At 41.1% G+C, this 25,091-nt stretch overlaps 1 protein-coding gene across 1 annotated transcript in view; it reads right to left on the minus strand.

Moving 5' to 3' along the window:
• Vps13c (vacuolar protein sorting 13 homolog C) overlaps positions 1-18,617 on the minus strand; it is a gene marked incomplete at its 3' end in the record, with an annotated part of 83,725 nt that extends 65,108 nt beyond the window's left edge. Inside the window, exon 1 of the mRNA XM_008856026.3 lies at positions 17,441-18,617. Within this exon, the coding sequence (XP_008854248.2) occupies positions 17,441-17,540 (100 nt within the window). The remainder of the gene's footprint in view (positions 1-17,440) is intronic.
• Positions 18,618-25,091: the final 6,474 nt, after the last annotated feature.

Raw genomic sequence — 25,091 nt, forward strand, 5'->3', positions numbered from 1 at the left:
TGGCCTGTGCTCCAGCTCCTGCCTCCAGGTTCCTGCCCTGAGTTCCTACCTTGGGCTCCCTGATGAACTGTGACCTGGGAGATGTAAGACAAATAAACCCTTTCCTCCCCAAGTTGGTAGTGGTCAGCATGTTTTGTCACAGCAATGGAGAAACTAGGACAGTAGGTGTGGGATAATTTTCCTCCCATTAAGGCAAGGCTTTCAGGTCTCTGCATCAACTGTTTTCCATGGGCTGCTGGCCAGTGTCCATGAGATTCCATCTACTATAAAAACACACACAGCAAGAAGCAAGAACATCTAAAAAGAGACTGCTATAATAACTTCACCTATGGATGTAAATAAATGCTTGGTTGGTACCTTAGCAGGTACATCGTTTCTGTCTAACAAAGCAATTGCAGTGACTTCCCACCGGGGCCTATATTCTCCCCTGCTAAAGAGGGCTAGCTGGGTCTACAGTACCAGATGTGTGTTCCACCCCTAGAAGTGGGCATTATGTCCAATTGAAAATTTGCTGGTTGTACATGCACTAGACTGTCCACTATTGCACCAACAGAAACATCTTCTTTGGTATGTTGGTGGTGTAGCATGTGGGGCCCAGGGTCTGTTGTTGAGGAGAATTATAGGGGACTATTCTCCCCCAGTCATCTGGATGCTGCCTTTTGACACCATGAAAGCCACCCATGAGGTGGCAGGGAGTTTCCAGCCTAGTCCAAGCTTGATTTCTCCCTGTTCCAAGTTCACATCATGCAGTGCCTTAAGCAATAGGGTTTTTCCATCCACTTCCAGTGTACAACAAACATTACTGACAATGGCCTTTATTGTTTTGGGTACCTCTAGCATCCCTCAGCCAACAGCTCATAGGGGGCAACCCACCTCTAGCACTGGGATTTTCATTTAACAACTGCATTGCTTCTAGAATGGCCTTCTTCCATCCCTGTAGTGTTGCTTAAGGCTTTCTTTTAAACTGTGTATCTGGAGAAATTTTTTCCCCATTTATTCCCATAGTTATTTGTATAGTCCTGCTTGCCCCCCTCCCCTTTAACTACCCACTTTTTACATATTTCTCCCTTAATAATACCTTTATCCTACTAATCTCTCAGTTCCTTCTTTTCCTTTACCTCCCTGTTTTCCCTCCATATTCCTCATCCCTGCAGTTGTATCAGGATATGTATTCACTTACAAGGATTTGATGATCAACAGATGAGGGAGAAGATACCACTTTCGTTTTTCTGAGTCTGTGTTACTTCACTTAGTGTAACAGTTTCTAGACCGTCCAGTTACCTGCAAATTTCATTATTTCATCTTTCTTTACTGCTGAATAGAACTCCATTGTGTAAATGTAACACATTTTCCTTAACCACTTGTCAGTTGAGGGGCCCTTAGGTTGCTTCCTTCTCTTAGCTATTGTGGAAAGAGTAACAACAAACATGGTTGTATGAGTCTCTCTACAATAGGATGAGTTCTTTGAGTATATGCCAAGGAGTGGTATAGCTAGGTCATATGGTAGACTCATTTTTAGTTTTTTAAGAGTTCTCCACACTGTTTTTCATAGGGGTTCGACGATTTTGCAATCCCACCGGCAGTGAATGAGCGTTCCCCTTTCTCCACATCCTCACCAGCATTTGGTATCATTTGTTTTCTTGATCCTAGCCAGTTTGGTTGGGGTAAGGTGACACCTTAGGGTGATTTTAATTTGCATTTCCCTAATTACTAATGATGTTGAACACTTTTTGAGATGCTCCTTAGCCATCCTTATTTCTTCCTTTGAGAACTCTCTGTTTAGATCTTTACCCCATCTTTTAATTGAGTCATTTGCTTTCTTGCTTGTTTTTTGAGTTCTCCTATTCTGGATGTTCAAGCTCTGTCAGACATGCCACTAGTGAAGGTTTTTCCCACTCTATGGGTTCTCTCTTCACTTTCTTGATTCTTTTACTGTACAGAAGCTTTTTACTTTAATGAGGTCCCACTTGTTGATTATTGACCTTAATTCCTGAGCAACTGCTGTCTGATTTACCGACACCTATATCTTGTAAGTTACTGGCAATATTTTCTTCTAATAATTTCAGGGTTTCCAGTTTCACATTGAGGTCTTTGATCCATTTGGAGTTGACTTTTGTGCAAGGTGAAAGAATCTAATGTCATTCTTCTACAGGTGGAGATCTAGTTTTGCCAGCATCATTTGTTAAAGATGCTGTCTTTCCTCCATTGTATGTTCTTGGCACCTTTGTCAAATATCAGGTGGCTGAAACTGTGTGTACTCGAGTTTGGGTCCTCAAAGAAGTTCCATCAATCTATGTGTCTATTTTTGTGCCAGAACCACGCTGTTGTTATGACTATAGCTCTGTTGTATATTTGGATTCTGGTACAGTAATCCCCCCAGCATTGCTCTCTGTGCTCAGGGTGGCTTTGGCTATCCAGGCCTTTTGTGCTTCCATACAAATTTAAAGATTTTTTTTTCTAATTCTGTGAAGTATGTCTTGGGGATTTTGATTGGGATTGCATTGAATCCATATATTGCTTTTGGTAGGATGGTCATTTTCACAATATTAATTCTTCCAATCCATGAGCATGGGGAGTCCTTCCATCTCCTGCTGTCTTCCTCAATTTTTCTTTAATGATTTAAAATTTTTGTTGTAGAGATCTTTGATGTCTTTGGGCAGGTTTACTCCAAGATTCTGTAAATTTCTTTTGCAGCTATTGTGAATGGGGAGAGTTTCCCTGTGCTCCTTCTCCAATTGCTTGTTAGTGGTATAAAGAAAGGCTACAGATTTTTGTAGATAAATTTTGTAACCTGCCCCTTAAGTGAAAGTGTGGATCAGTTCTAGGAGTTTTCTGGTGGAACTTTTTAGATCTTTTAGGTATAGTATCATATCATCTGCAAAAAAGGATAATTCCAATTAGTACTCCTTTAATTTCCTTCTCTTGTTTTATTGCTCTAGCAAGAGTTTCAAGCACTATATTGAAAAGGAGTGGAGATATTGAACATCCTTGTCTGGTCCCTGATTTTAATGGGAATGCTTCCAGTTTTTCTTCATTTAGAATGATGTTGGCTGCGGTTTTGTTGTATATAGCTTTAATTATGTTGAGGGATGTTCCCTCCCTCCAGTCCAATTCCCTTTAGTACTTTTTTATGAACACATGTTGAATTTTGTCAAAAGCCTTTTCTGCATCTATTGAGATGATGATGTGATTTTTCTCTTTGAGTCTATTTATATGATTGATGACGTTTATTGACTTGCGTATATTGAATCATCTGTGCATCTCTGCAATAAAGCCTACTTGATCATGGTGAATGATCAATTTGATGTACATCTGTATGTGGTTTACAAGTATTTTGTTGAGAATTTTTCATCTATGTTCATTAAGGATATGGGTCTATAGTTTTCTTTTTGGTTGTGTCTTTACATGGTTTCAGAATTATAGTGATGCTGGCTTCATAGAAGGAATTTGGGAGTTCTCCCTCTGTTCCTATCGTTTTAAATAATTTAAGTAGTATTGGTTGGAGGTCTTCTTTAAATGTCTGGTACAATTCTGCTGTAAATCCATCTGGGCCTGGGGTTCTTTTAGTTGTGATGTTTTGCGGTTTTGTATTACTGTTTCAACTTCCTTATATGTTATGGGTCTGTTTAAACTGTTGAGCTCTTCTTGGTTTAACTTTGGTGGTTCCCATGATTTTAGATATTCCTCCATTTCTTTCAGGTTTTCAAATCTGGTAGAGTATAGGTTTTTAAAGTATTCCCTTATAATGTTCTGGATCTTTTCGGTGTCTGTTGTGACGTTTCCCCTTTCATTTCTTATTTTGATTTGGAAGTGCTCTTTCTTTCTTTTGGTTAACTGGGCTAAAGGTCTATCTGGTTTACCTTTTCAAAGAACCATCTTAGATTCATTGATTCTTTGTATTGTATTGTTTCTACTTCATTAATTTCTGCTCTGATTTTTGTTATTTCTTTCCTTCTGCTGGGTTTGGGTTTCATTTGTTCTCGCCTTTGCGGCATCTTGAGTTGTAATGTTAAGTCATTTATTTGTGCTCTTTCTGATTTTTTAGTGTAGGTACATAGAGGTATAAACTTCCCTCTTAGGGCCACTTTTAAAGTGTCCCAGAGGTTTTGTTGTGTTGTATTGTCCTTTTCATTAAATTCCAGAAATTCTTTTATTTCCTTTTTAATTTCTCCTTTGACCCATTCATCACTTAGAAATGTGTTACTCTCCATGAGTTTGTGTAGTGACTAGGGCTTCTTCCAGTGTTGATTTTGAGCTTTATTGCATTGTGATATGATAGAATGCATGGAATTATTTCAATTTTTTGTATTTGTTGAGGTTTGTTTTGTGCCCCAGTATGTGGACAATTTGGGGGAAAGTTCCATGGGGTGCTGAATAGAAAGTGTATCCTTTGGTGTTTGGAATATTCAGAAGATGTCTGTTAGGTCAATTTGACGTGTGGTATAGTTTAATTCAAATGTCTCTCTGTTTATTCTTTGTCCAGTTGACCTGTCTAATGGAGACAGTGGGGTACTGAAGTCCCCTACTATTATTGAGTTGGGATTAATCTCTGTCTTAAAGTCCTGTAGTGTTGTTTTTATGAATATGGGTGCACCACAGTTTGGTGCATATATGTTCAGGACTGTAATATCTTCTTCGCTAATTGTTCCTTTGATCAGAATGAAGTGACCCGCTTTTATCTTTTCTGATTGTTTTAGTTTGAAGTCTTTTTTGTCAGATATTAGAACTGCAACCCCTGCTTGTTTCTTGGTGCCATTTGCTTGGAATATTCTTTTACATCCTGTTACCTTAAGGTAGTGCCTGTCCTTGAAGGTGAGATGGATTTCTTGTAGATGGCAAAAAGATGGATTTTGTTTTGTAATCCATTCAACTAGCCTGTGACTTTTGACTGGGGAGTTTAGTCCATTGATATTTAAAGTTATTGAATTTGAAAGATGTGCATTGGTTACCATCATTTTGATTACTGTTTACATTCTTTGTCTAATTCTGTGTTTCCCCAATTATACCTTTCTTTAGTTTCTTTCATTGCTCTTGGGATATAATTGTTCCTTTCTCTTTCTTTGTATTGCTTCAAGTATTCTTTGAAGGGCTGGTTTTTTGGACATGTATTCTTTCAGACTATTTGTGTCATAGAAGATTGTTTTTTTCCCTTCAACTATAATAGACATTTTTTTTCTGAGCAAAGTATTCTGGGCTGCTACCTATGGTCATTTAGAACCGGAAATACCTTGGTCCAGGCCCTTCTTGCTTTCATAGTTTTCATTGATAAGTCAGCTGTAATTCTGATGGGGTTTTCTTTGTATGTGACTTTTCTTTTGCAGCTTTCAATATTCTTTGTTCTGTACATTTAGTGTTTTTACTATATGCCATGGGGAGTTTCTTTTCTGGTCCTGTCAATTTGGTGTTCTATGGGCTCCTGTAATTGTATGGGGAACATTGTTCCTTAATTTTGAGAAATTCTCTTCCACAATACTGTTTAAGATCTGGTCAATACCATTAACCTGAGATTCTTCTTCCTCTACACCTATGATAGGTAGATTTGGTCTTTTCATGCTGTCCCACATCTCCTGCATATTCCATTCCTGTGTTTTTTTAAAATTTTCATAGTCTTGGCTTGAGCAGTCCAATTCTTCAACTTTATCCTCCAGTGTTGATATTCTGTTTTCCATTTCATTCATTCTAGCAGTGTGGCTTTCCCGTTGTTTCAAGCTGACTTTTTGAGTTTTTCACTTTCTTCTTCATTTCAGCCTGAGTTTTCTTCAATGTTTCTCCTTTGTGAATTCATTCAGAAATTTATTTCTATCTTCTTTTAATTCCTTGATTTGTTTGTCTGTGTGTTCTTTAAATTCGTTGAATTCCTTGATCATGTTTATGACTGTGCTTTTCAATTCTGTGTCCTGGGTTATTTCTAGGGGGTTCTCCTTGTAGAACTCTTCTACAGGACTGGTAGGGTTCGGTGGGGACGTAGTGTTTTGGCTTTCCATTTTATTTATTTATTTTTTTTTTGTATGTGTGATTTTGGCATGTGAATTTCTTTTATTGTTTGTGACTCTGGTATGAAAATCAAGTCTTCTTTTGTTGAGTTGAGGTTTGCTTTTGTTTGTATTATTGGTGTGCCTTAGTTGTTTTCTTACTGGGTTTGTAGAGGTAGTTGGTCTAGGTTTCAGGTTCTCTCAGATTTTATTTTGGAGGGAACTGATGACTTCAGATCAGCTACTCAGGAGCTCCCACAGAAGCCCAAGTCAAGCTCCAGTCAGGTACACTCAGGCTTCCTTCTAACTTTGGGACCCCTACCAGCAGGTACTCAGAGCACAATCTGGGAAGTTCCCTACAGGGAGGCCCAATTTTGGCACTCTCAGTCTGCTAAGTTCTCAGCCCCTACACTAGGCAGAGGCCAGATTAGATGCTCGCAGGCTGTCTGCTAAGGTCTGAGCTTTACCCTACCATATGGCAGAGGTCTGCCCTGGTTCCACGGGAGAGGCTCAAGTAATCCCAGTTAGGGAGTTAGGTACGGCACAATTTGGAGGAGCTCATCACCACGTGGAGGCCAGATCCTGGGGCTCTCAGGCAGTCTGTTAGACGGAGGCCAGAAAAGCCACTCTCAGGCTGTCTGCTAAGGTCTGAGCCTTATCCTACTATAGGACAGAGGTCTGTTCTGAAAGGACTGGGGTTTAATTAGCAGCACCCACATGGCAGCTAACAACCATCAATAACTCCAGCTCCAGGGGATCTACTGTCCTCTTCTGACCTCCTCAGGTACTACATGACACCAGTGCACCTACCTACATGCAGGCATAACACTCACACTCATAAAACAAAAATAATAAAAATAATCTGCCCATATTTTCCCAGAAATTTATGTTGTATTTCTCTTTTGGTATTTAACTTTACATAAATTCTCAACCTAATTATGAACTCCTTACTGATTTCTGACACTGTTGGTACTCAATACTGACTTAATTGACTCAAGAGTGCACGTAGTACTGGGGTGGAAACTGCAATATCACTGGTATTTCAGAAAAATTTTCAGATCTGTCAATTATTGGGTCTTCGCAGCTTCCTGGGCAGGAGGTAGGTCACAAACATTCAGAAAGAGAAACTGAGTTTCATGAGGCTAAATGACTGGCCTATGAATACTACAGCAACCTACAAGAGGTAGCGCCAATATCAAATCTGCTGATGCTCAATGCTGTGTTCAGAACACCATTCTCTCCTTTTAGGAAGGGTATAGGCTTTAAATTCTGAGGGGAAATTTATTTTCTTTGGGAGGGCAGAGTTTATACACACACACACACACACACACACACACACACACACACACACCAATATACCAAGCAATTATCAGAGTCAGCATTGAGAGGCCTGTTGGTTCCAGGCCTGTTAGTCTCTGCATTTTGAAAGCAACATCAAAAATTCGAAAACTGAGAAGGGTAGAGGCAAGGGTCATGCTAGGACCACTAGCAGAAGGGATGCTGCCCCAGAGGAAACACACAAGGGACAACACTGAAAAAGTCATCTTGGAACTTTTTTCTAAAACTTTATTCCTTTTCAAAACAAAAGAGCAATTCATAAACGACATTTTAGAATTATTCCAGTACCACACAGATCTTTCAATCTCACTCCACTTTATAACATGAAGAAACTGAAATTTAAAGAGATGGGATGTTTTACCGACCATCATAAAACTATTTTATAGCAGTGTTAAGAATAGAGCCTGTGACTTCTGACCCCCTGGTAAGTTCTTAATATAAAACATAAAAATTAATCCAAAGCTATAATAAAAAATAACCAACAAGTAAAAATATCAGGCCCTAATCTAGTGTGGTAGTATAAAACAGTGCCAAAAGACTACATAGTGCTAGTTGCTTTTTTTAACATTCTACATCTACAGCAAAAGCAGTCCTCATTTACCTGAAAGTCTGTCAGCTTGTTTAGAGACCTCCCAAAGAAATGAGCTACTGAACAGTCTATAAAAGTATGAATCAAGTTATGTTAATGGTACACGGATTCATAAATACTGAAGGAAATATTGTAGGAATTCATTCCAAATGAATTGAACTATTTGACTCCAAATTAACCAATCCAGATTGCTTTAGTTCCCCAGTGGAAGAGAGAGGAAATGACAGGCTCTCACTTTCCACTTCATTGCTGAAACAAGAAGTCCTGACAAATAAAGATGGAAAGTTGCACTGTCACCACAGAACTTTCTCATTTCAATACACTACATGGATCTTAAAATCTAAATAATGCACAGAGCTTCCTAGCAAATGACTATTAAAGCTCCCTTTCAGTTCTATTTCTAGAAAAGGCATGGATTTTCATCAATGATGCTATTTAAATATGCAAAGGTATATCCAATTTAAGAGTTTTTAAATATTTTATTTATTATTTTTATTTTATGTGCATGTATATAAGTGCACACATGTCGTGCAATACCTGCGGACTACAGAAGAAGCTGTCAGATCCCCTGGGACTGGAGTTACGGACAGTTGTTGGCTGCCATGTGGGTGCTGGGATTCAAACCCGGGTCTCTGCAAGAACAGCCAGTGTTCTTAACCACTGAGCCATCTCTCCAGCCGCCCCCCACTTTAAATTTTTAAGCACTGCTTTGCTATTATATGACTCCATACTACTGATTTTTTGTTCTTTATTTCATGTGCTGCAAGACAAGTTAATGTTGTCGCCACTGTAGCAACTGTTATCTAAGAAAAAGGTTTTTAAAACCCCCGTCTGGGGCTGGAGAGATGGCTCAGCACTTAAGTGCACTACTCCTGCAGAGGACCCAGTTTCAGTTCCCAGCACCCACATGGTGGTTCACACAACTGTCTGTAACTCCAGTTCCAGGGAATCTGATACCCTCTTCAGTCCTCTGCAGGCATTGCATAAACATGGTGCACTTGCAATACATGTAGGCAAAACATTCATAGACATAAATAAAAATAAATCTAAAGAAAAACTCTCAGTGGGTTTCATGTTTCATATAATGAGGCAAAATAAAGCAGAACAAAAACAAAAACTGCTTTTTCTTTCATTCTCAAGCTTCCCTACAGCTAAGACACCACAGAGTGATGCAGATTCAAAAACACAGGATGAACCTGAACGTCTCAGGACTGGCTCTTCTCTGATCGGTAAGAAGAAAGAACAAGAAGGAAAGGCAGAGCTGTGTACTGCACTGGTGCATCTCACTCTGGATGCATAGGCAATGCCTCTGGCCTAATGAAGAAATCTGGCTGGTCCAGCCTTCTGGCTTAAAGCCAGAGAAGACATGGTCACATCTTTCATTCCTGTTGGCCAGGGGGTGGTGGTGCACACCTTTAATCCCAGCACTCAGGAGGCAGAGAAAGGTGGATCTCTGTGAGTTCAAGGCCAGCCTGGTGTGGATAATGAGTTCCGGGCCAGCTGGGGCTACAGAAGAGACCCTGTCTCCAAAAAAAAAAAAGAAAAGAAACAACTGCCCATCAGTGACCTGCCAGAAGTCTCACTCCTGGTGGAAGGTAAATATTGACCTGGGTTTCCTCATGACTGGTGCAGGCCCAGTGCTCTCTCTCCCACCTGATGCTGCTCTGCTCCAACAACTCAAGTTGAACATCACAAATCTAAAACCCAAAATACTCCAAAATCTAAAACTTTTTGGTGCAGATATGTTGCCACAAATGGAGACTCACACAGCCAATCTTATGTGACATATACACCAAAACTAACTGTAGGCTAGATATACAAGGTATATGTGAAGTACATATGAAATGTAAGTTAATTTTGTGCTGACTTATGTGCCAACTGCAAGAAGTCAAATTGTACACATAGAAATACTTAAAATGTGAAAAAAAGAATTCAAAATCTACAATTGCAGTCCCTAGCATTTGCAGTAACTGTCAGCTGATAGGGAAGGACCTGGGTGAAGGACAAAACAGGAAACAGCATAGGCAAAACCTGGCTGGCAAAGCCACAAACTCTCAGTGCACTCTACCCACTTCCTATTCCTTGTAGGACAGTCACCCCTCAAATCTGACACATCACAATCTAGGGTTTATTCTTGCTTGAGGGAAGTAAGCCACGGAGTCCTGAATGGAGGCTATTCGTGCTCCTTTGAAGTAAATCACGTTGAAAAAGAAATCAAATTGACAAAGATTTTACATTGCAACACTACATTGCAAAAGATCTGACATTTCAACATACCTTTTTTTTTTTTTTTCGGTCTTTTTGAGACAGGGTCTCCCTGTAGCCCCAGCTGTCCTGGAACTCACTACGTAGACCAGGCTGGCCTTGAACTAACAGAGATCCACCTCTGCCTCCCGAGTGCTGGGATTAAAGGCGTGCACCACCACGCCTGGCTCAACATACCTTTTAAAACACGTTACTCTTTAAATAATTAAATCCTGGGCACATCACAAGTAGCTAAAGGCTGTATAATTTATCTGCTGGTACCAGTGGGAGCAAACACCTTGATAAACCTGATCTGGCAGCACATGCCCACCAGCCTCATTTCTGAACCTTTGAAGGCCTGCCTTACAAATTGCTGCAGAAAATACAAGTACTGTCAAGTATAAATACAAGTGAGAAAAGTTTCTTTGCTTTTAAGAAATGTGTTTGGAAAATAAGAGATATTTACATACATGTAGTGTTAGCCTAATATGAAATTACCACACAGAATATCATACCTCAGATGTCTGAAGTTAGAAGAAACACACTTAGGAAAGTAAAACAAATCAGACTGTTCCCACCCACCATTTACTGTCCATCATTAACAATTACAAAGGATTTTCTTCATTTCCACCACAAACACTGAGTGTTATATGTCCATTTCATAGATTAGGAAACTGAGACTGAAAGAATTAAAATGCTTTCTCCGGGATCCTATAACTAGCCAATAACTAAGGCCACTTTCTCCAACAGCAAGTTTTTAAAAGGTACTTCGCCTAACCACTTTCAAAAATACGTAAGAACTGTTTGCCACTTCTTACTGTTTTTGCTTTTCCAACTTAAGAATATTTATTACATTTACTGATTTGTGGGAAGTGGGGAGGTGTGTATGCCACTGCAAGCCTGTGAGGTCAGAGGACAACTTAACAGGTATCCATTCTCTCCTTCTAACATGTGGGTCCCAAGGATGGAACTCAGGTCCTAGGGTTTGGTGGCAAGCACCCTCAGCCACTGAGCCATCTTGCTGGTCCTGCTTCTTCAATTTAAAAGCAATATTCAGAAAATATATCCTGGTTCTAAACTGTCTAATAACTCTGTCCATCTGTTTCACTCTACAAGTTTCTTCTTTACTGTGGATATCATTGTAAATGGCATTATACTTATCAAGAGAGGCACCGCACAAGAAAGATTTTCAAATTATGGTAACACAATATTTTGGTTCTTAAAACTCCCTGGGATCATCCAAGCAAAGATCATGCAATTTTATCTATAGTGATTTAAGAGACCTGTTTCTCATTAGAAATTTCTTTTTTTTTTTATTATAGAATCAATTTACTAGTTTGTGGTTATTACATGCTTAACAAGTCACCAACCTGGGCTATGTAGTTGAGACTCTGGCTACGAAGAGAAAGGCTGGTGGTAGGAGGCTTGCCTAGAATGTGTAAGGTCCAGAGTTTGATCCATAACACCGAAAAAAAATAGAATTTTTGGTACCAGTAATAGTGAACATTTTCTGCTCTGGTTTAAATGTTTATTTTTTTATTTTTAAAATATTTTATTCGTTAATATTTATTTTTTATTTTATTATTTTTTAAATTTTATTATTTTCATTTTATGTGTATGCGTGTACTGCCTGCATGTAGGTAAGTGCACCCATGTCGTGTAATGCCTGAGGAGATGGGTGCTGAAATTTGAACCCGGATCCTCTGCAAAAGCAGCCAGTGCTCTTAACTGCTGAGCCATCTCTCCAACCCCTTAAATGTGTTTTTAAAAACCATTTTGTAGCTGGGAGACAAAATGCCTTTAATCCCAGCACTTGGAAGGCAGAGGCAGGTGGATCTCCACTGAAATCAAGGCCAGCCTGGACTACATAGCAGGTTCCAGGACAGCTGGGCTACAAGGAGATGAGGCCTCAAAAAGACAAAAAACAAACAAACCCAAACAAAACCCAAACCAAAACAAAAGCAAAAACAAAAACAGATGAAGAAATATTCTTGAAAATAGGTTGTTCGTGGCTGTAATTCCAGAATTCAGAAGGTGGAGTCTCAAGTGGATGGAGAGTCTGAGGCCAGCTTGGGCTACTTGGTGAATTCTAGACCAGTATGGGCTAGAGAGATCCTGTCTCAAAAATTCAAAAGAAAAAAATCAAACAAAAAGGCAAATTACATAGAAAGGGCATTTCAGTGGGGAAAAAAAATTTAAACTTGGCCACTGGGTGCTAATCTTGATCATATTCACAGATAGTTAGGGGGAAATCTGTACCTCTGAGTTTTCTTCATAATTTTCTCTCCAGAAAAATAGGCAGTGGTTTTATTTAATAATGGATGGGTCTTTCTCTTTTAAAGTCTTTGTGATTTTTCTTGTACCACCATCAAGATTTTAATTATCAGAAATTTAAGGGGGAAGCCAGGCCTGGTGCTACATGCCAGCAATCTTAGTCATTAAAGGCAGAAGCAGGAATCAGGAGTTCAAAGTCATTCTCAGCTACATAATGAGTTTAAAACCAGCCTAGACTACATAAGATACTGTAGAAAGTAAAAATAAAACATTCACCAAAAACAAAACAAAGGGCTGAGGTTTGTGGCTCAGTTGCTGAAGTATTTGCCTAGAAATTTCTTTTTTATATGTATTCTATTTTTATTTTTTATTCATATGAGTGTTTGGTCTGCATGCATGGAAGTGCACCACGTGTGTTCAGTCTCCATGGAAGTTAGAAGAGGGGGTCGAATCCCCTGGAACTGGAGTTATAGACTGCTAAGGATGTTGGGAACTGAACCAGGGTCCTCTCAAGAGCAGCACACGCTCTTAACCACTGAGCCATCTCTCTAGCCCTCATTAGAAATTTAAGAGTAACATACTTTGTCATGGTTGAGTGATGTGGGAAGGCCCTGGCCACTGTGGGTGGTGCCATCCCTGGGCAGGTGGGCCTGTATTATATAAAACAGGCTGCACACCAGCCAAAGGAGTAAGCCAGTAAACAGCATTCCTCGCTGGTCTGTGCCGCGGGTTCCTGTCCTGGCTTCCCTTGATGATGGACTATGGTATAAGCCAAATAAACACTTTCCTTCCCAAGTTGGTTTTGGTCAGTTTTTTATCACAGCAACTGAAAGCAAACTAATACAGAAATTGGATTATACTCCAGGATTGTGGAGTATTGCTGCAAAAGACCTGACCATGTATGTCTGGGAGGATTGTGGGAGTTTTGGACTGGAAAATTGCTGAAAGAGGTGTTGACAATGGAGGCCTGGCTTGTGAAGCTTCAAAGGGAAATAAAGATTATCAGGGCTGTTTGTAGAGAATCTGTGGTTTCTGGTTGGCTGGTGCTGAAGAATCTGCTGTGATTAAGACCAGCATCACTGAAGTAAAACCTTTGCTTTACTGGGATAATTGATGCTGGTTAGCTGGGGCTGAAAACTCAGCTGTAACAAGAGACCAGCCTCCTTGTGGCAAAATCTTCTGGGAAGTGTTTCCCCAGGGTCAGCACACAGAAGCTCTGGTCTAGAGGGGGCCTGAACCTCCATCTCAAGATGGAAGCAGAACTTGGTAATGTGTAAGACTCTCCTGCATGGTTCTGCTGTTGAAAGTGTGAAGTGGTCATGGAGAGAACTTGAGGTTTTGCACCCTGAGAGGCCAGGAAAGCCCACTGGTGAAGGTGCAGCCTCAGTTTCAATAGAGAACCCAGCATATTGGAGATGCCAGGACCATGGAACAATGAAGGACAGGAGCAGGTGTGGAGTGGAACTGGCCTGAGCCTACAGGACTAGCTGTGTGTGCTGTGGACAATAGAGCCAGAGAACGGAAGCTGCCCAAGCCCTTTGGTGCCCAGAAGATTGTGAGTGAATCCCAGATGTCCAGACTTGAGCTATTCTGCTGGAGTTTAGTTTTATTTACATGTATCCAAATCTTTCCTTTGAAATAAGGCAGTACTTCACTTGTTTTGGAGTCTACAAGCGCCCACAGTTAAGAGACTTTTAAGAAAGACTTTTAACTTTTAAAGTATTTAAATTTTTTTAAGAACTGTGAGACTTTCAAAGTTGTATTGTGATGTTGTAATAGTAATATGTCATGGAGATAAGAAATGGAAAGGTTGTGGTATAACAGTGATGTGCTTGTGTGTCAAGTGGACAAGGGTTCAATTGTGCTGGACAGCTTTAGTTGTCACCTTGACACACCTGGGAAGAGAGAACCTCAACTGGGGAATTCCCTCCATTGGATTGGCCTACGACCATGTCTGTGGGGCATTTTCTTTATTGGTAAGTGATATGGGGTTTGGGGGGAGTCCACCATGGGCAGTGCCACCCCTGGGCAGGTGGTCCTGTATTAAATAAGAGAACAGGCTGAGCAAATGCCAGAGGAGCAAGCCAGTAAGCAGCATTCCTCCGTGGCCTGTGCTCCAGGTTCCTGCCCTGAGTTCCTGCCTTGGCTTCCCCTGATGATGGACTGTACTTGTAAGCCAAAAAAACCTTTCCTCTCCAAGTTGGTTTTGGTCAATGTTTTTATCACAGCAACTGAAAGCAAACTAAGGCAGTCCCCAGATCTCCCACTGCATGTTTTTAGCACTATTCCTAGCGTCTACCCAACACAAACCAGCAGCACACTTCTGTCCTCACTATGACAACCAAAAATATCCTAGACCACTGCCAAATAGCCCCCTGGTTACAAACTCCCCACTGAAAACTACTGCCTTGGGCTAGGCTAACATGCCAGCCAAGGTCTATCAACTTGACTTATTCTCTAAAGAGCAGGAAGATGAAGTAGGTAAAATTTCTACAGGCAGAATTCTTCCTGTTCTGAAGGTTTGAACATTTAGAATTTAAAAAGAAATCAAAGCCAGTGGCATGTAATCTTATCTGCTAATGCAAATATAGTTTTCAAATAGGACTACATAAAATTTTCATTTCTTTACAAACCTTGTCAACACCATGGATATCATAGATCTCAACCATTTTGTAAGGTTAATAGTCCCATTTGTCTAAGACCAATTTCTTCACCAATCTTTTCAAAGTAGATTATTAATCAACTAAGATAACTTGCCTTTCTATTTTCAGGGAAATCAGGGTTAGAAAGACATGTTGAGCAATAACTGAAAGAAAAAAAAAAAAAAAGCTCATGACTTCCAGAAACTACAAGTTAAACTTCACAGAAACAGAACTATGCACTGACAAAACCAAGGGACTGTGTGACTAAATGTTGCCTGGACAACTGGTGGAAGAAATGGCTTTTTCTGCTGAGACACATGATACAGATAATGCAGACTGGCAGAGTATTTTATTCTAAAACACAGCAAATAGGATGGAGTTCAGTGTGGAGTATCACCAAGCATGCAAGGTCTCAAACTGGATCTCCAGCACCACAAAATTTACTAAAGCAGAAAATAAGACAAAGGGAAACAAAATGTCCATGCCTAGATTTCATCAGAAAGCAATGGGGAGAGAGGGGTGGTATAACATTATGACACTTTAATTTCAGCGCTAAGTTCAAAACATTCAGACTGGATTCATTGTTAAAACAGTTTGAACTACAGAATATTGACACTGGGCTATCCCTCAGATGCTAACTTCTTCAACTTCTAATTTTGAAGGCAAAAGAGAAAGAATTTGGTGGTGAAGTCATCTTCAACTGTACCCATACATTTTCATTTTTTAAAATTTTATTTATTACTTTTATTTTATGTGTATGCATGTACTGCTTGCATGTAGGTAAGTGCATCTGTGTTGTGCAATGCCTGCGAAGGTAAGAAGAGGCTGTTGGATCCCCTGGGACTGGAGTTATGAACAGTTGTTAGCTGCCATGTGGGTGCTAGGATTCAAACCCCGGTCTTATGCAAGAACAACCAGTGTTCTTAACTGCTGAGCCATCTCTCCAGCCCCTTATTTTTAAAAAAGACAAACAACACATGTTGTCCAGTAAGATTTAAACTCTTCAGAATGTACATTTTCTCTGTGATGGTTTAAATGAAGATAAAAAGGTCCAGTAAGGTGAATGGCTTGTCTACCACAAGCACAACACTAGGCCTAGAACTCAGTGCTCTCTATGAGATTTCATATTTGCTAGCCCACCACCACTCTTTTCAAATTTCAAATGTTTAGAAATTACAAGGAATAATGGCATCTGAAGAAACACATGATCTCTCTCTGCAGAAGACTGTAGACAGTTATTTCACTTCCCCTTTGGCATGCTACTGAGGGGATGGGTACACAAAGCAGCATTTATGGGAAAACCACAAGGAACCAATCACATGGCCAGGAACCTGTTAAAAGATAAAAGATAGGCTCCTCCATAACTCAGGGCCACATTCATGGTTCAATAACAGCATTGCCCAATTGAAAAAAAAAAAAAAAACAACTGTATTTTAAACTTGGATCTTGTCGCCACATTTTGTTTGCTGCTACCCCATTGGGTAGTGTACAAGAGCCTTAATCCTTTTGCAATTAAAAGCAGTTCCACTCATTTTGTTCGAGCGTTTTGGTTTGTGGTTTGTTTTGTTTTTCCTTCCAAAGCTCTTTTTTTCCTTCCAAAGCTGACAACATTACCAAGTCTCACTGCTAATCAAAAAAAAAAATCATGTTCCTAATATCACCAAACCTAGTACCCAATATGCTTTTATTCTGCGGTGCTGGGGATCCAAGTCAGGGTCTCTGACAAGTGTTGCCTACTGAGCATCTTTAACTTAATGAAGAATGCGCAGTAGACTACTCATCATAGACTTATATTCGTAATCTCTAAAAAACCTTGGCAGACTTTCCCGGACTTGCACCCAAGCAGACAACCCTAATTAACGCCGCCTCCGGCCGTGGCTTCAGCTTCTATTTCAAAACAAAACTGCTGGGCCCTCTGCCCAAGGAGGAAGTAGGGATGTGAAGGCATCCCTTTCCCGGGAGCTGCCAGCGCCCAGTCTAGGAGGCAATGGAGACAGCACACACCGTCTTCCTAGGGACCCCCTCGCCCATCCCTCTCCAGGCCTCCGGATCCACCAGCGACGGAAGCCCGCCAGGGGCTGAGATGCTACGGCTGGCACCTGAGGGAGCATGACGACATAGCCGTGCTCTGACGTGTGGTCGTGAGGTAGACTGCAACTGTATGCGGAGGGGTCAAAGGCAGACTACGCAGGGCGCGGCCCCCAGCAAGGCCGCGGCGGCAGGGGCATGACGGTGAGCTGGGACCCGCTCTGGAGCTCCCGCGCCCCGACCCTCGGGAACCCGCACCCGCTGGGACCACGGACTCTCGTGCGCGCAGTCCGGGGACAGGCACTCGCGACGCCCCCTCCCCCGCTCCCAGCCCGCCGCGGTCTCGCGCTTACCGCCCCAGATCCCCAGCTTCAGCTGGGACTTGTTCAGGTTCTCTACATAGTCCCCCAGGAAGCGGTTCAGCAGGTCGGCGACCACCGACTCCAACACCATGGCGGGGACCGAGGAGGCGGGAGAGGGAGGAGCCGGAACCACGCGCTCGGCTTAGGGCGACAACCCTGTGCCGCGACTGACAACACCGCCAGCACCTCCAAGCCGCCCGTGCTGCGCGTGCGCCAGGACTCCGCCACTGCGCAGGCGCAAGGGAGCCGGCTGAGCTCTGTGGACCTAGGTACCGCCTTGCCAGTGAAGAGGAATGCCTGGGGATGTGACTGTGCTTGGCTAACAAGCAGGGAGTGCTGGATTCGATTCCCCAGCATCTCATAAACTGAGCATGGTGGCACTCCCAGCTTCGGGAAAGGTCGAAGAAGAAGCACAAGTTCAAGGTCATCCTTGGGCTGCATAGCCACTTCAAAGCCCCAGACTGGACTATCTGGCCAGACTGAAAAATCAGAAAGAGTTATAAATGGGATGGCTGGGATGGGTCAGTGGTGGTAAAGTGCTTGCTGCCAACCTGACGACCTGAATTTAAACCCAAGTTGCATAGTGCATTTTGTTCTCTGGCCTACACACACGTGCACACACAGACACAGGAAAGAGAGAGAGAGAGAGAGAGAGAGAGAGAGAGAGAGAGAGAGTGATTCAGTAAATGTAAAATAATAATGGAAGATGTAAAGAACCTTTACCTATACCAGTCCTTGACAAGGACCTACCTCAATCTTACATTCTTGGCTCAGAACAAAACTTAGTACTGTGTACCACCAATGAATATATTTCCTTAATTTTATATCTCCCTCATACCCCCTTAGTATCTACTTACTGGCCTACAGTTTTTCCTTTCTTGGGTCCATTCTTCAGACTGACACCAGAGGTCACTTTTCCAAAGTGTCAACTCATCTGCCCCAAAATAATAACCTCCAACATACAAAACATGGTCTCCAATCTTACCCAGCAATATATGGAACTCTCTTCAACCTGTCCCCAAGTTCTTTCTAAATGGGCTTCCAAGCATGCCTGCAGAGATTATCTTGATTAGGCTAAATGAAATGGGATGACTCTCTAAAGCTATATAAAAAGAAGAAAATGGGGGGCTGAAGAGATAGCTCAGTGGTTACGAACACTGGGTCTTCTTGCAGAAGACCTGGGTTCCAATGCCAGCACCCACATGGCAGCTAAGAACTGTCTGTAACTCCAGTTCCAGGGGATCTGACACCCTCTTCTGACCTCTTTGGGCATTGCACTTACATGCATGCAGGCAATACACACACATAAAATTTAAAAATAATAAATTTTTAAAAATTTTAAAAAGAAAGCTGAGAACAAGCACTTCTCCCACTCCCCTTCTCCTCCCCTTCCCTCTCCCTCCCTCTCTCTGCTTCCTGATTGTGAGTGCCACCTGACCAGCTACTTCAAGCTCCTGTAGCTTTGACTTTCTTCTCCACCATAATGGAGATACTTCTAGATGCTTCCAGAACTGTGAGCCAAAATAAACCCTTTCTTATGTTGTTTTTGTCTGGTATTTTATCATAGCAAGAGGAAAAGTAGCTAAGACAGTCCTCTCAATAGTCCCTCTCCCCTCTTATACACCTACTAACTGAGGGAGGTATAAAGAAAGAACACATTGCCATTGATGCGGGGCATGTATCATTAAAAAAGCAACAAAACAGTGCAAGGATGTACAGATAACAGAGAGATAGTATGAACAGACAGAAAGGTACAACAACCTTGTGGGAGAAGTGAGCAGTACTGAGCCTCAGGTAGTCATTCCCTATATTTATATAGCACTTGACAGTTTTGAAAGGATAATGTATGGATATGCTCTTATGAGTGTCATTCCACAGACCAAAGAGATGGCTCAGCAGTTAAGACTGGCTGTTCTTGCAGAACCAGGTTCAAGTCCCAGCAGCCACATGGCAGCTAACAACTGTCTGTAACTCCAGTTCCAGGAGATCCACCAGCATCTTCTGTCCCCCCGTGGGCATTGCACAACATGGGTGCACTTATATACTGTCCTAGTTTGTTTCTTCATTGCTGTGACAAAACACTCTGACCACTACCAACTTGGGGAGGAAAAGGTTTATTTATCTTACATCTCCCGGCTCACAGTTCATCACGGAGCCCAAGGTAGGGACTCTGGGCAGGAACCTGGAGGCAGGAGCTGGAGCACAGGCCATGGAGGAATGCTGCTTACAGGATTGCTCCCTGGCCCCTGCTTGCAACACAGACCCACCTGCCCAGGGGTGGTACCACCCACAGTGGGCTGGGCCCTCCCACATCACTCATCAAGAAGATGCCCCTCAGACATGGCCACAGGCCAGTCCAGTAGAGGTAATTCCCCAACTGAGGCTCCCTCAACCCAGGTGTGTCAAGTTGACACTAAAGCTATCCAGCACACATACATTCAGGCAATACATGCATACACATATAATAAATAAAACAAGTCTCATTCTGCTTTATTATGTTTTAATTATGTATCAGAAATTGTGTCATTATTATACAAAGGTAGGCATCTTTTCATAATCTTTTTTATTATTTTTATTGATCTTATTTTTATGGGTATGAGTATTTTGCCTCCATGTACATTAAGTGCACCCATGTATGCAATGCCTGCAAAGACCAGAAGAGGATGTAAGATCCCATGAACTAGAGTTGTGGAAGGTTGTTATCTGCCATGTGGGTGCTGGGATCCAAACCCAAGCCCTCTACAAGAGCAGCCAGTGCCCTTAGGTGCTGAGCCTTCTCTCCAGCCCCATATTTGCTTAATCTTCACAAATGATTTGTGAGGCTGTTAAAGTAGGTAGCATTGTCCCAGTTTAAAGTTCAGGAATGTTAAATGACTTATTCCAAATTGCATAGGAGTTACTAATTTCCTTCCCTGAACACTACCACCTTATCAGTAATTATACACTCTATAAATAATCATACAATTTATTTGCCACTGATTATTAGTAATTCTTAGATATATTTTAAGGGTTAGTTGAAGAATTAAAAATCTTAAAATAGGAAACAAGCCTTTCGGTGCAAATGATGTTATTATGTGCCTACAAAAGCTTTGAAATTTTGCTATTTTCCACTTATTTTAAGAAATTGAATGTTACATGCCCCCAATAACACCTGAAATTTCCCTTATTCCTTTAAAAAGGCAAAAATGTATAGCCCTTTTCTTAAAATCAGAATAATTAATATCAAAATATACCATAGGAACCCAAGAAATTGTATGCACAGGCTAACTACAGAAAATGAACACTAGTCATTGTAGCTCTTAGTTTCATGAATTCTAGCTTAAGAACAATTAAAAGAATAATAAAGGTAGTTACAAAATGAGATTGAAAAATAAAAATGATGAGAAAATGTTTTTGTTAAAAACCAAAAGTTGAAGATACATTTTTAAAATATTTTATTATTTATTTTTATTTTATATGTATGAGTATATTGCCTGCATGTAAGTGCACCTGTGTCATGCAGTGCCCTCGGAGGTCAGAAAAGGGCGTTCGATCCCCTGGAACTGGAGTTACAGACGGTGTGTTAGCCACAATGTGGTTGCTCAGTATTGAACTCATGTACTCTGCAAAAGCAGCCAGTGCTCTCAACTACTGAGCCATCTTTCCAGACCCAGAGAGATACATTTTTTAATTAACAACTCTTTACAAAGTTTTGAAAAAAAATTATATCTTCATAGTACCCAGCACCCACACCTCATTCCCCAGCTGGAGAAAGTTAAGTATAAGCCACAACTGGATAGAACTTAGAAAGATTCACTGGGAGGTGTGGAAATGGCTCAATAGATAAAGCACTTATGATGCAAGCATAAGAACTTGAGTTCAAATACCAGGAATCCATGTAAAGGAGGATGCAATAACAAGTGTCTATAATCCCAATTCCCCACATTGAGAAGGGAGGCAGAGATGGGAGAATTCCCAGAAGTCCACAGGTCAGCTAGCCAGGCATACGCAGGGAGAACGAGACCCTATCTCAAGGTGGAAAGTGAAGACCAATACATTAGGTTGTACTCTGACCACCAAACGAGAACCATGGCATACACATACCTATACACAAAGGAACACAGATACATACATACATGCATATATACATACATACAGGGGTGAGAGGAAGGGGGCTAACTGGATAAAAGACAGGAGACAGCACAGCAAGGAAGCTGACACATCTGGTGAATCCAAGCACCTAGGTTGACAGATGAAGATGCAGTAAAAGAACTGAGGAACTTGCTCAGTGCTCCGCAATTTAATGGCTGTCAGACCTAAAATCCTTAGGTTCTTTCTAGTACTTCATACGCTACTGGACCGAATGAGATGTCAAAGCAGATCAGTTGTAATTGCTTCTTACTTTTCTAGGTACCCAACTAACTTCCTATGTACAGTTTTTGTGAATCTACCTTCTTATTTTCTTTTGATTGACACATAATAATTGTGCATTTTTATTAGGTATTATACAATGTGATTTTTGATTCATCTATACATTGAGAAATGCTATGGATGGGATGATTAACATAGCCATCATTCTAAACTTTTATTTGTTTGTATGGTGAATGCAGTCAAAGTCTTTCCTTTGATGTTTTCAGATATGTACTGCAATATTATTAGCTATATTCACCCTACCGTGCCATAGAACATTAGAACTTATACCTCCTATCTACCATTATGCCCATTATCCAACCTCTTCCAATCCCATCCTCAACAAATCTGCTTTTGAATGTTCAGTTTCCTTTTACTGTGAGGGAGCCTCCATCTACAACAGTGTGTGGCTATTTATGCTCTTCTCACAGCTCCCCCATTGGATATTCCCAAGGCTACAGGTGTGAGCTCAGACTGACCACAGTCCTCTTCTGGGTAGATTAATGTGTTCTGGACACCACCCCCCCTCCCCCAACCAAATTATACCATCCACCCAAGTACTAGATGGCTTGTGTTTTCCAGTTAAGTAAAACAGACTGTTGTGATCACAGAGGACCAGGCCTATGTGGCACATCGCTACTGTTTTCAAGAAACATTATACAGGAAGTGCTTTCAAGGTGCTACCAAACAAGGGAAATTGTTAGTAAAAATTAGACAAGTCTGCTTTGCTTAGCTGGATAGAGAAATGTTTTTCAAAGACTCTTGGTGTGAATCACCTAATACCTGACTAAGCAAGCAAGCTAATAATAAAAACATTAACTGTGAGCCAGCACTTGCTGTCTGCCCCAGACAGTGCATAAGGATCTCTCTTACCCTCACCACAATCTATGCCACCTCCATTTCATAAGTTGGGCTCAAACAACTCAGTGAATTCAATTCACAACTTCTCAGACTGAGTTCTCATAAAGCTTATCATCTAACCAGGGACTGTCTGCGCTCCCATGAAATCAGCAGCATCTTGTCTCTGAAGGAGCACTGAGTTTGAAAACATGTACATGGCCTTCATGTATAACTTAACAATTACTCTCCCACAGATTAATCCTGGTTCAAGAATTTTTACCAACAGTAGGGGTTATAAGGTGACAGAGAAGATGGTCACAGATGTAATAAATCTCAGGCACCCTCCCAATCTTGCCAATCATACTAAATATAAAATAGAGTTCAAAAGTTTCTTGAGGCTGGAGAGATGATGACTCAGTGGTTAAGAGAGCTTGCTACCATTGAAAAGGACTGTAGTTTGGTGCCCAGCACCCAGATCAGGCAGTTCACAACTGCCTATAATTCCAGCTCCAGGAGACCTAACACTCTCTTCTGGCATCTGCAGGCATGGGCACACACATTCACATACATACACATAAGTCAAAATAAAAATAAAATCTTTTTTTAAAAAGTTCTTTTTCATTCCCACTTCAGTCAGATGGAATGCAAATTTTGCCCTTTATCACTTTATTCATCTTTTAAGGACTGTACATAGATTGACAGGATCTGGTACAGCCTGGATTTACCTGCCTAGCATGGTGACTAGAAATCAGGACACATTCAATAAAAATTGCTTTGAAAAAATTAATGAACTAAGGAGTATTTGCTGTAACTGCAATGGACATAATAGCTGACATTATGCACATCGGGCTCTATGCTAAACTCTGCTTATGCAATGCCTTCTTTTATTCAAGGGCAAAACTATGGTATGAATTATCATCAGTTTTACATTTGACACTGAGGCTCAGAAAAATTAAGTAACTTGCTCAGCGTGAGCTACCATTCTGGAATCAAAATTTGTTAAGATTTCATACCCAACTTTCTTAACTACTGTACAATATTTTACTGTCTGTATCAATAATAATAATAATCACTGCTTCTGTACCTTTAGCATTTGCTATGTTCCATGCATATTGCATAATTTATGTTATTAACATCAATAATTTATGTTATTAACATCAATCCCCAACCACTCACTACTCATTTGAAGATATTCCCTTCATTTCCCATTATTTGATGAGTATGGGTAAGTAATTTAATAAATGAAATGAAGGTTTTCATCTCCAAAACATGGATAATCAGAATTCCCAAGGTTTCTGTGACAATTCTACCCACTAAATACCTAGCCTGTATGTCCTGGATACAAAACACATACATAAAACACATCATATCCCAAATTCAGCTTAATTCACTAAACATTATTTGCAGAAGTGATTCATTTGCTAGACTGTATCTTAGCAATATATCCTCAAACCCTGAACAAAATGCCTCAATGTGTATTTCAGCTCACTCTATTGGCAAGCAACTCTCTGAAAGAATGAACAAGTTTCCAAGACAGGAAAAGGCGTCTTGGATAGGCACAGCCTCCAAAGGCCAGATATGGTCAGGGTGCGTCTACAAGGGATGGTAGCAAAGGCAGGATATACGGAGGGAGTGTAGTTTCCTAATTAAAAATAAATCAGCATTCTGCTTAAGAAGGTTGTGGTTTTCAAAATTGGGGTATGTTGTATACACAATAAAGTGCCCTAATCTTAAGTATACACCAGATGATTTCTTTACCTAGGAATACACCCCTGTAACTCCAACTCCACCCAAATCAAATAATGTTTCCGTCACCCCATAAAGTACAACCGCCCAACCCAGAGTGATTTTAAATCAACACAGAAAGAACATCTAAAATCAGAACTGAAATGCAGAAAGTAATGAACGTTCCATGCTAGGAACCAAGAAGGTTGGATTTGAGACAGGTTATTAAGACAAACCGACTTCTGGCTTCTTTTAAATGATGCGTGCAGAGTGCTTCTGTGCTTCACGTTCCTTTTGTCCTTTTGTCCAACTGTCCTCACAATGACTGCCATACAGGGAAGATTAAATCCTCTTTAGCACGTGAGGAAAGGAACTTGTTCAGGGTTTCCGAGAATAGCTCCGACCACAGCAGAAGGAGCAAGCTGCATGATCGGACCAGCAAATCCATACACGTGGCAGAAGGACCTGGGAGGGCCTGGTGTCAGGTTACCAAGCCAGCAGCACGGCACAGCTGGTATAAAGGCTCGGCCCAGCTGTCCTAGAACACCTGTGGTCAAAGCGCCCTGCCTGCTTTGAATGTCTCAAGGCATCTCTGGTTTGATGACCACGGCAGACTAGTGCGGAAACTATCGGCCTCTCAACAGCAGGTATATGAATGGGAACCTAGATGCTTGGCCGGGGGGGGGGG

Source organism: Nannospalax galili, unplaced genomic scaffold, assembly GCF_000622305.1.
Source record: "Nannospalax galili isolate Female #2095 unplaced genomic scaffold, S.galili_v1.0 scaffold288, whole genome shotgun sequence".
NCBI lineage: Eukaryota > Metazoa > Chordata > Mammalia > Rodentia > Spalacidae > Nannospalax > Nannospalax galili.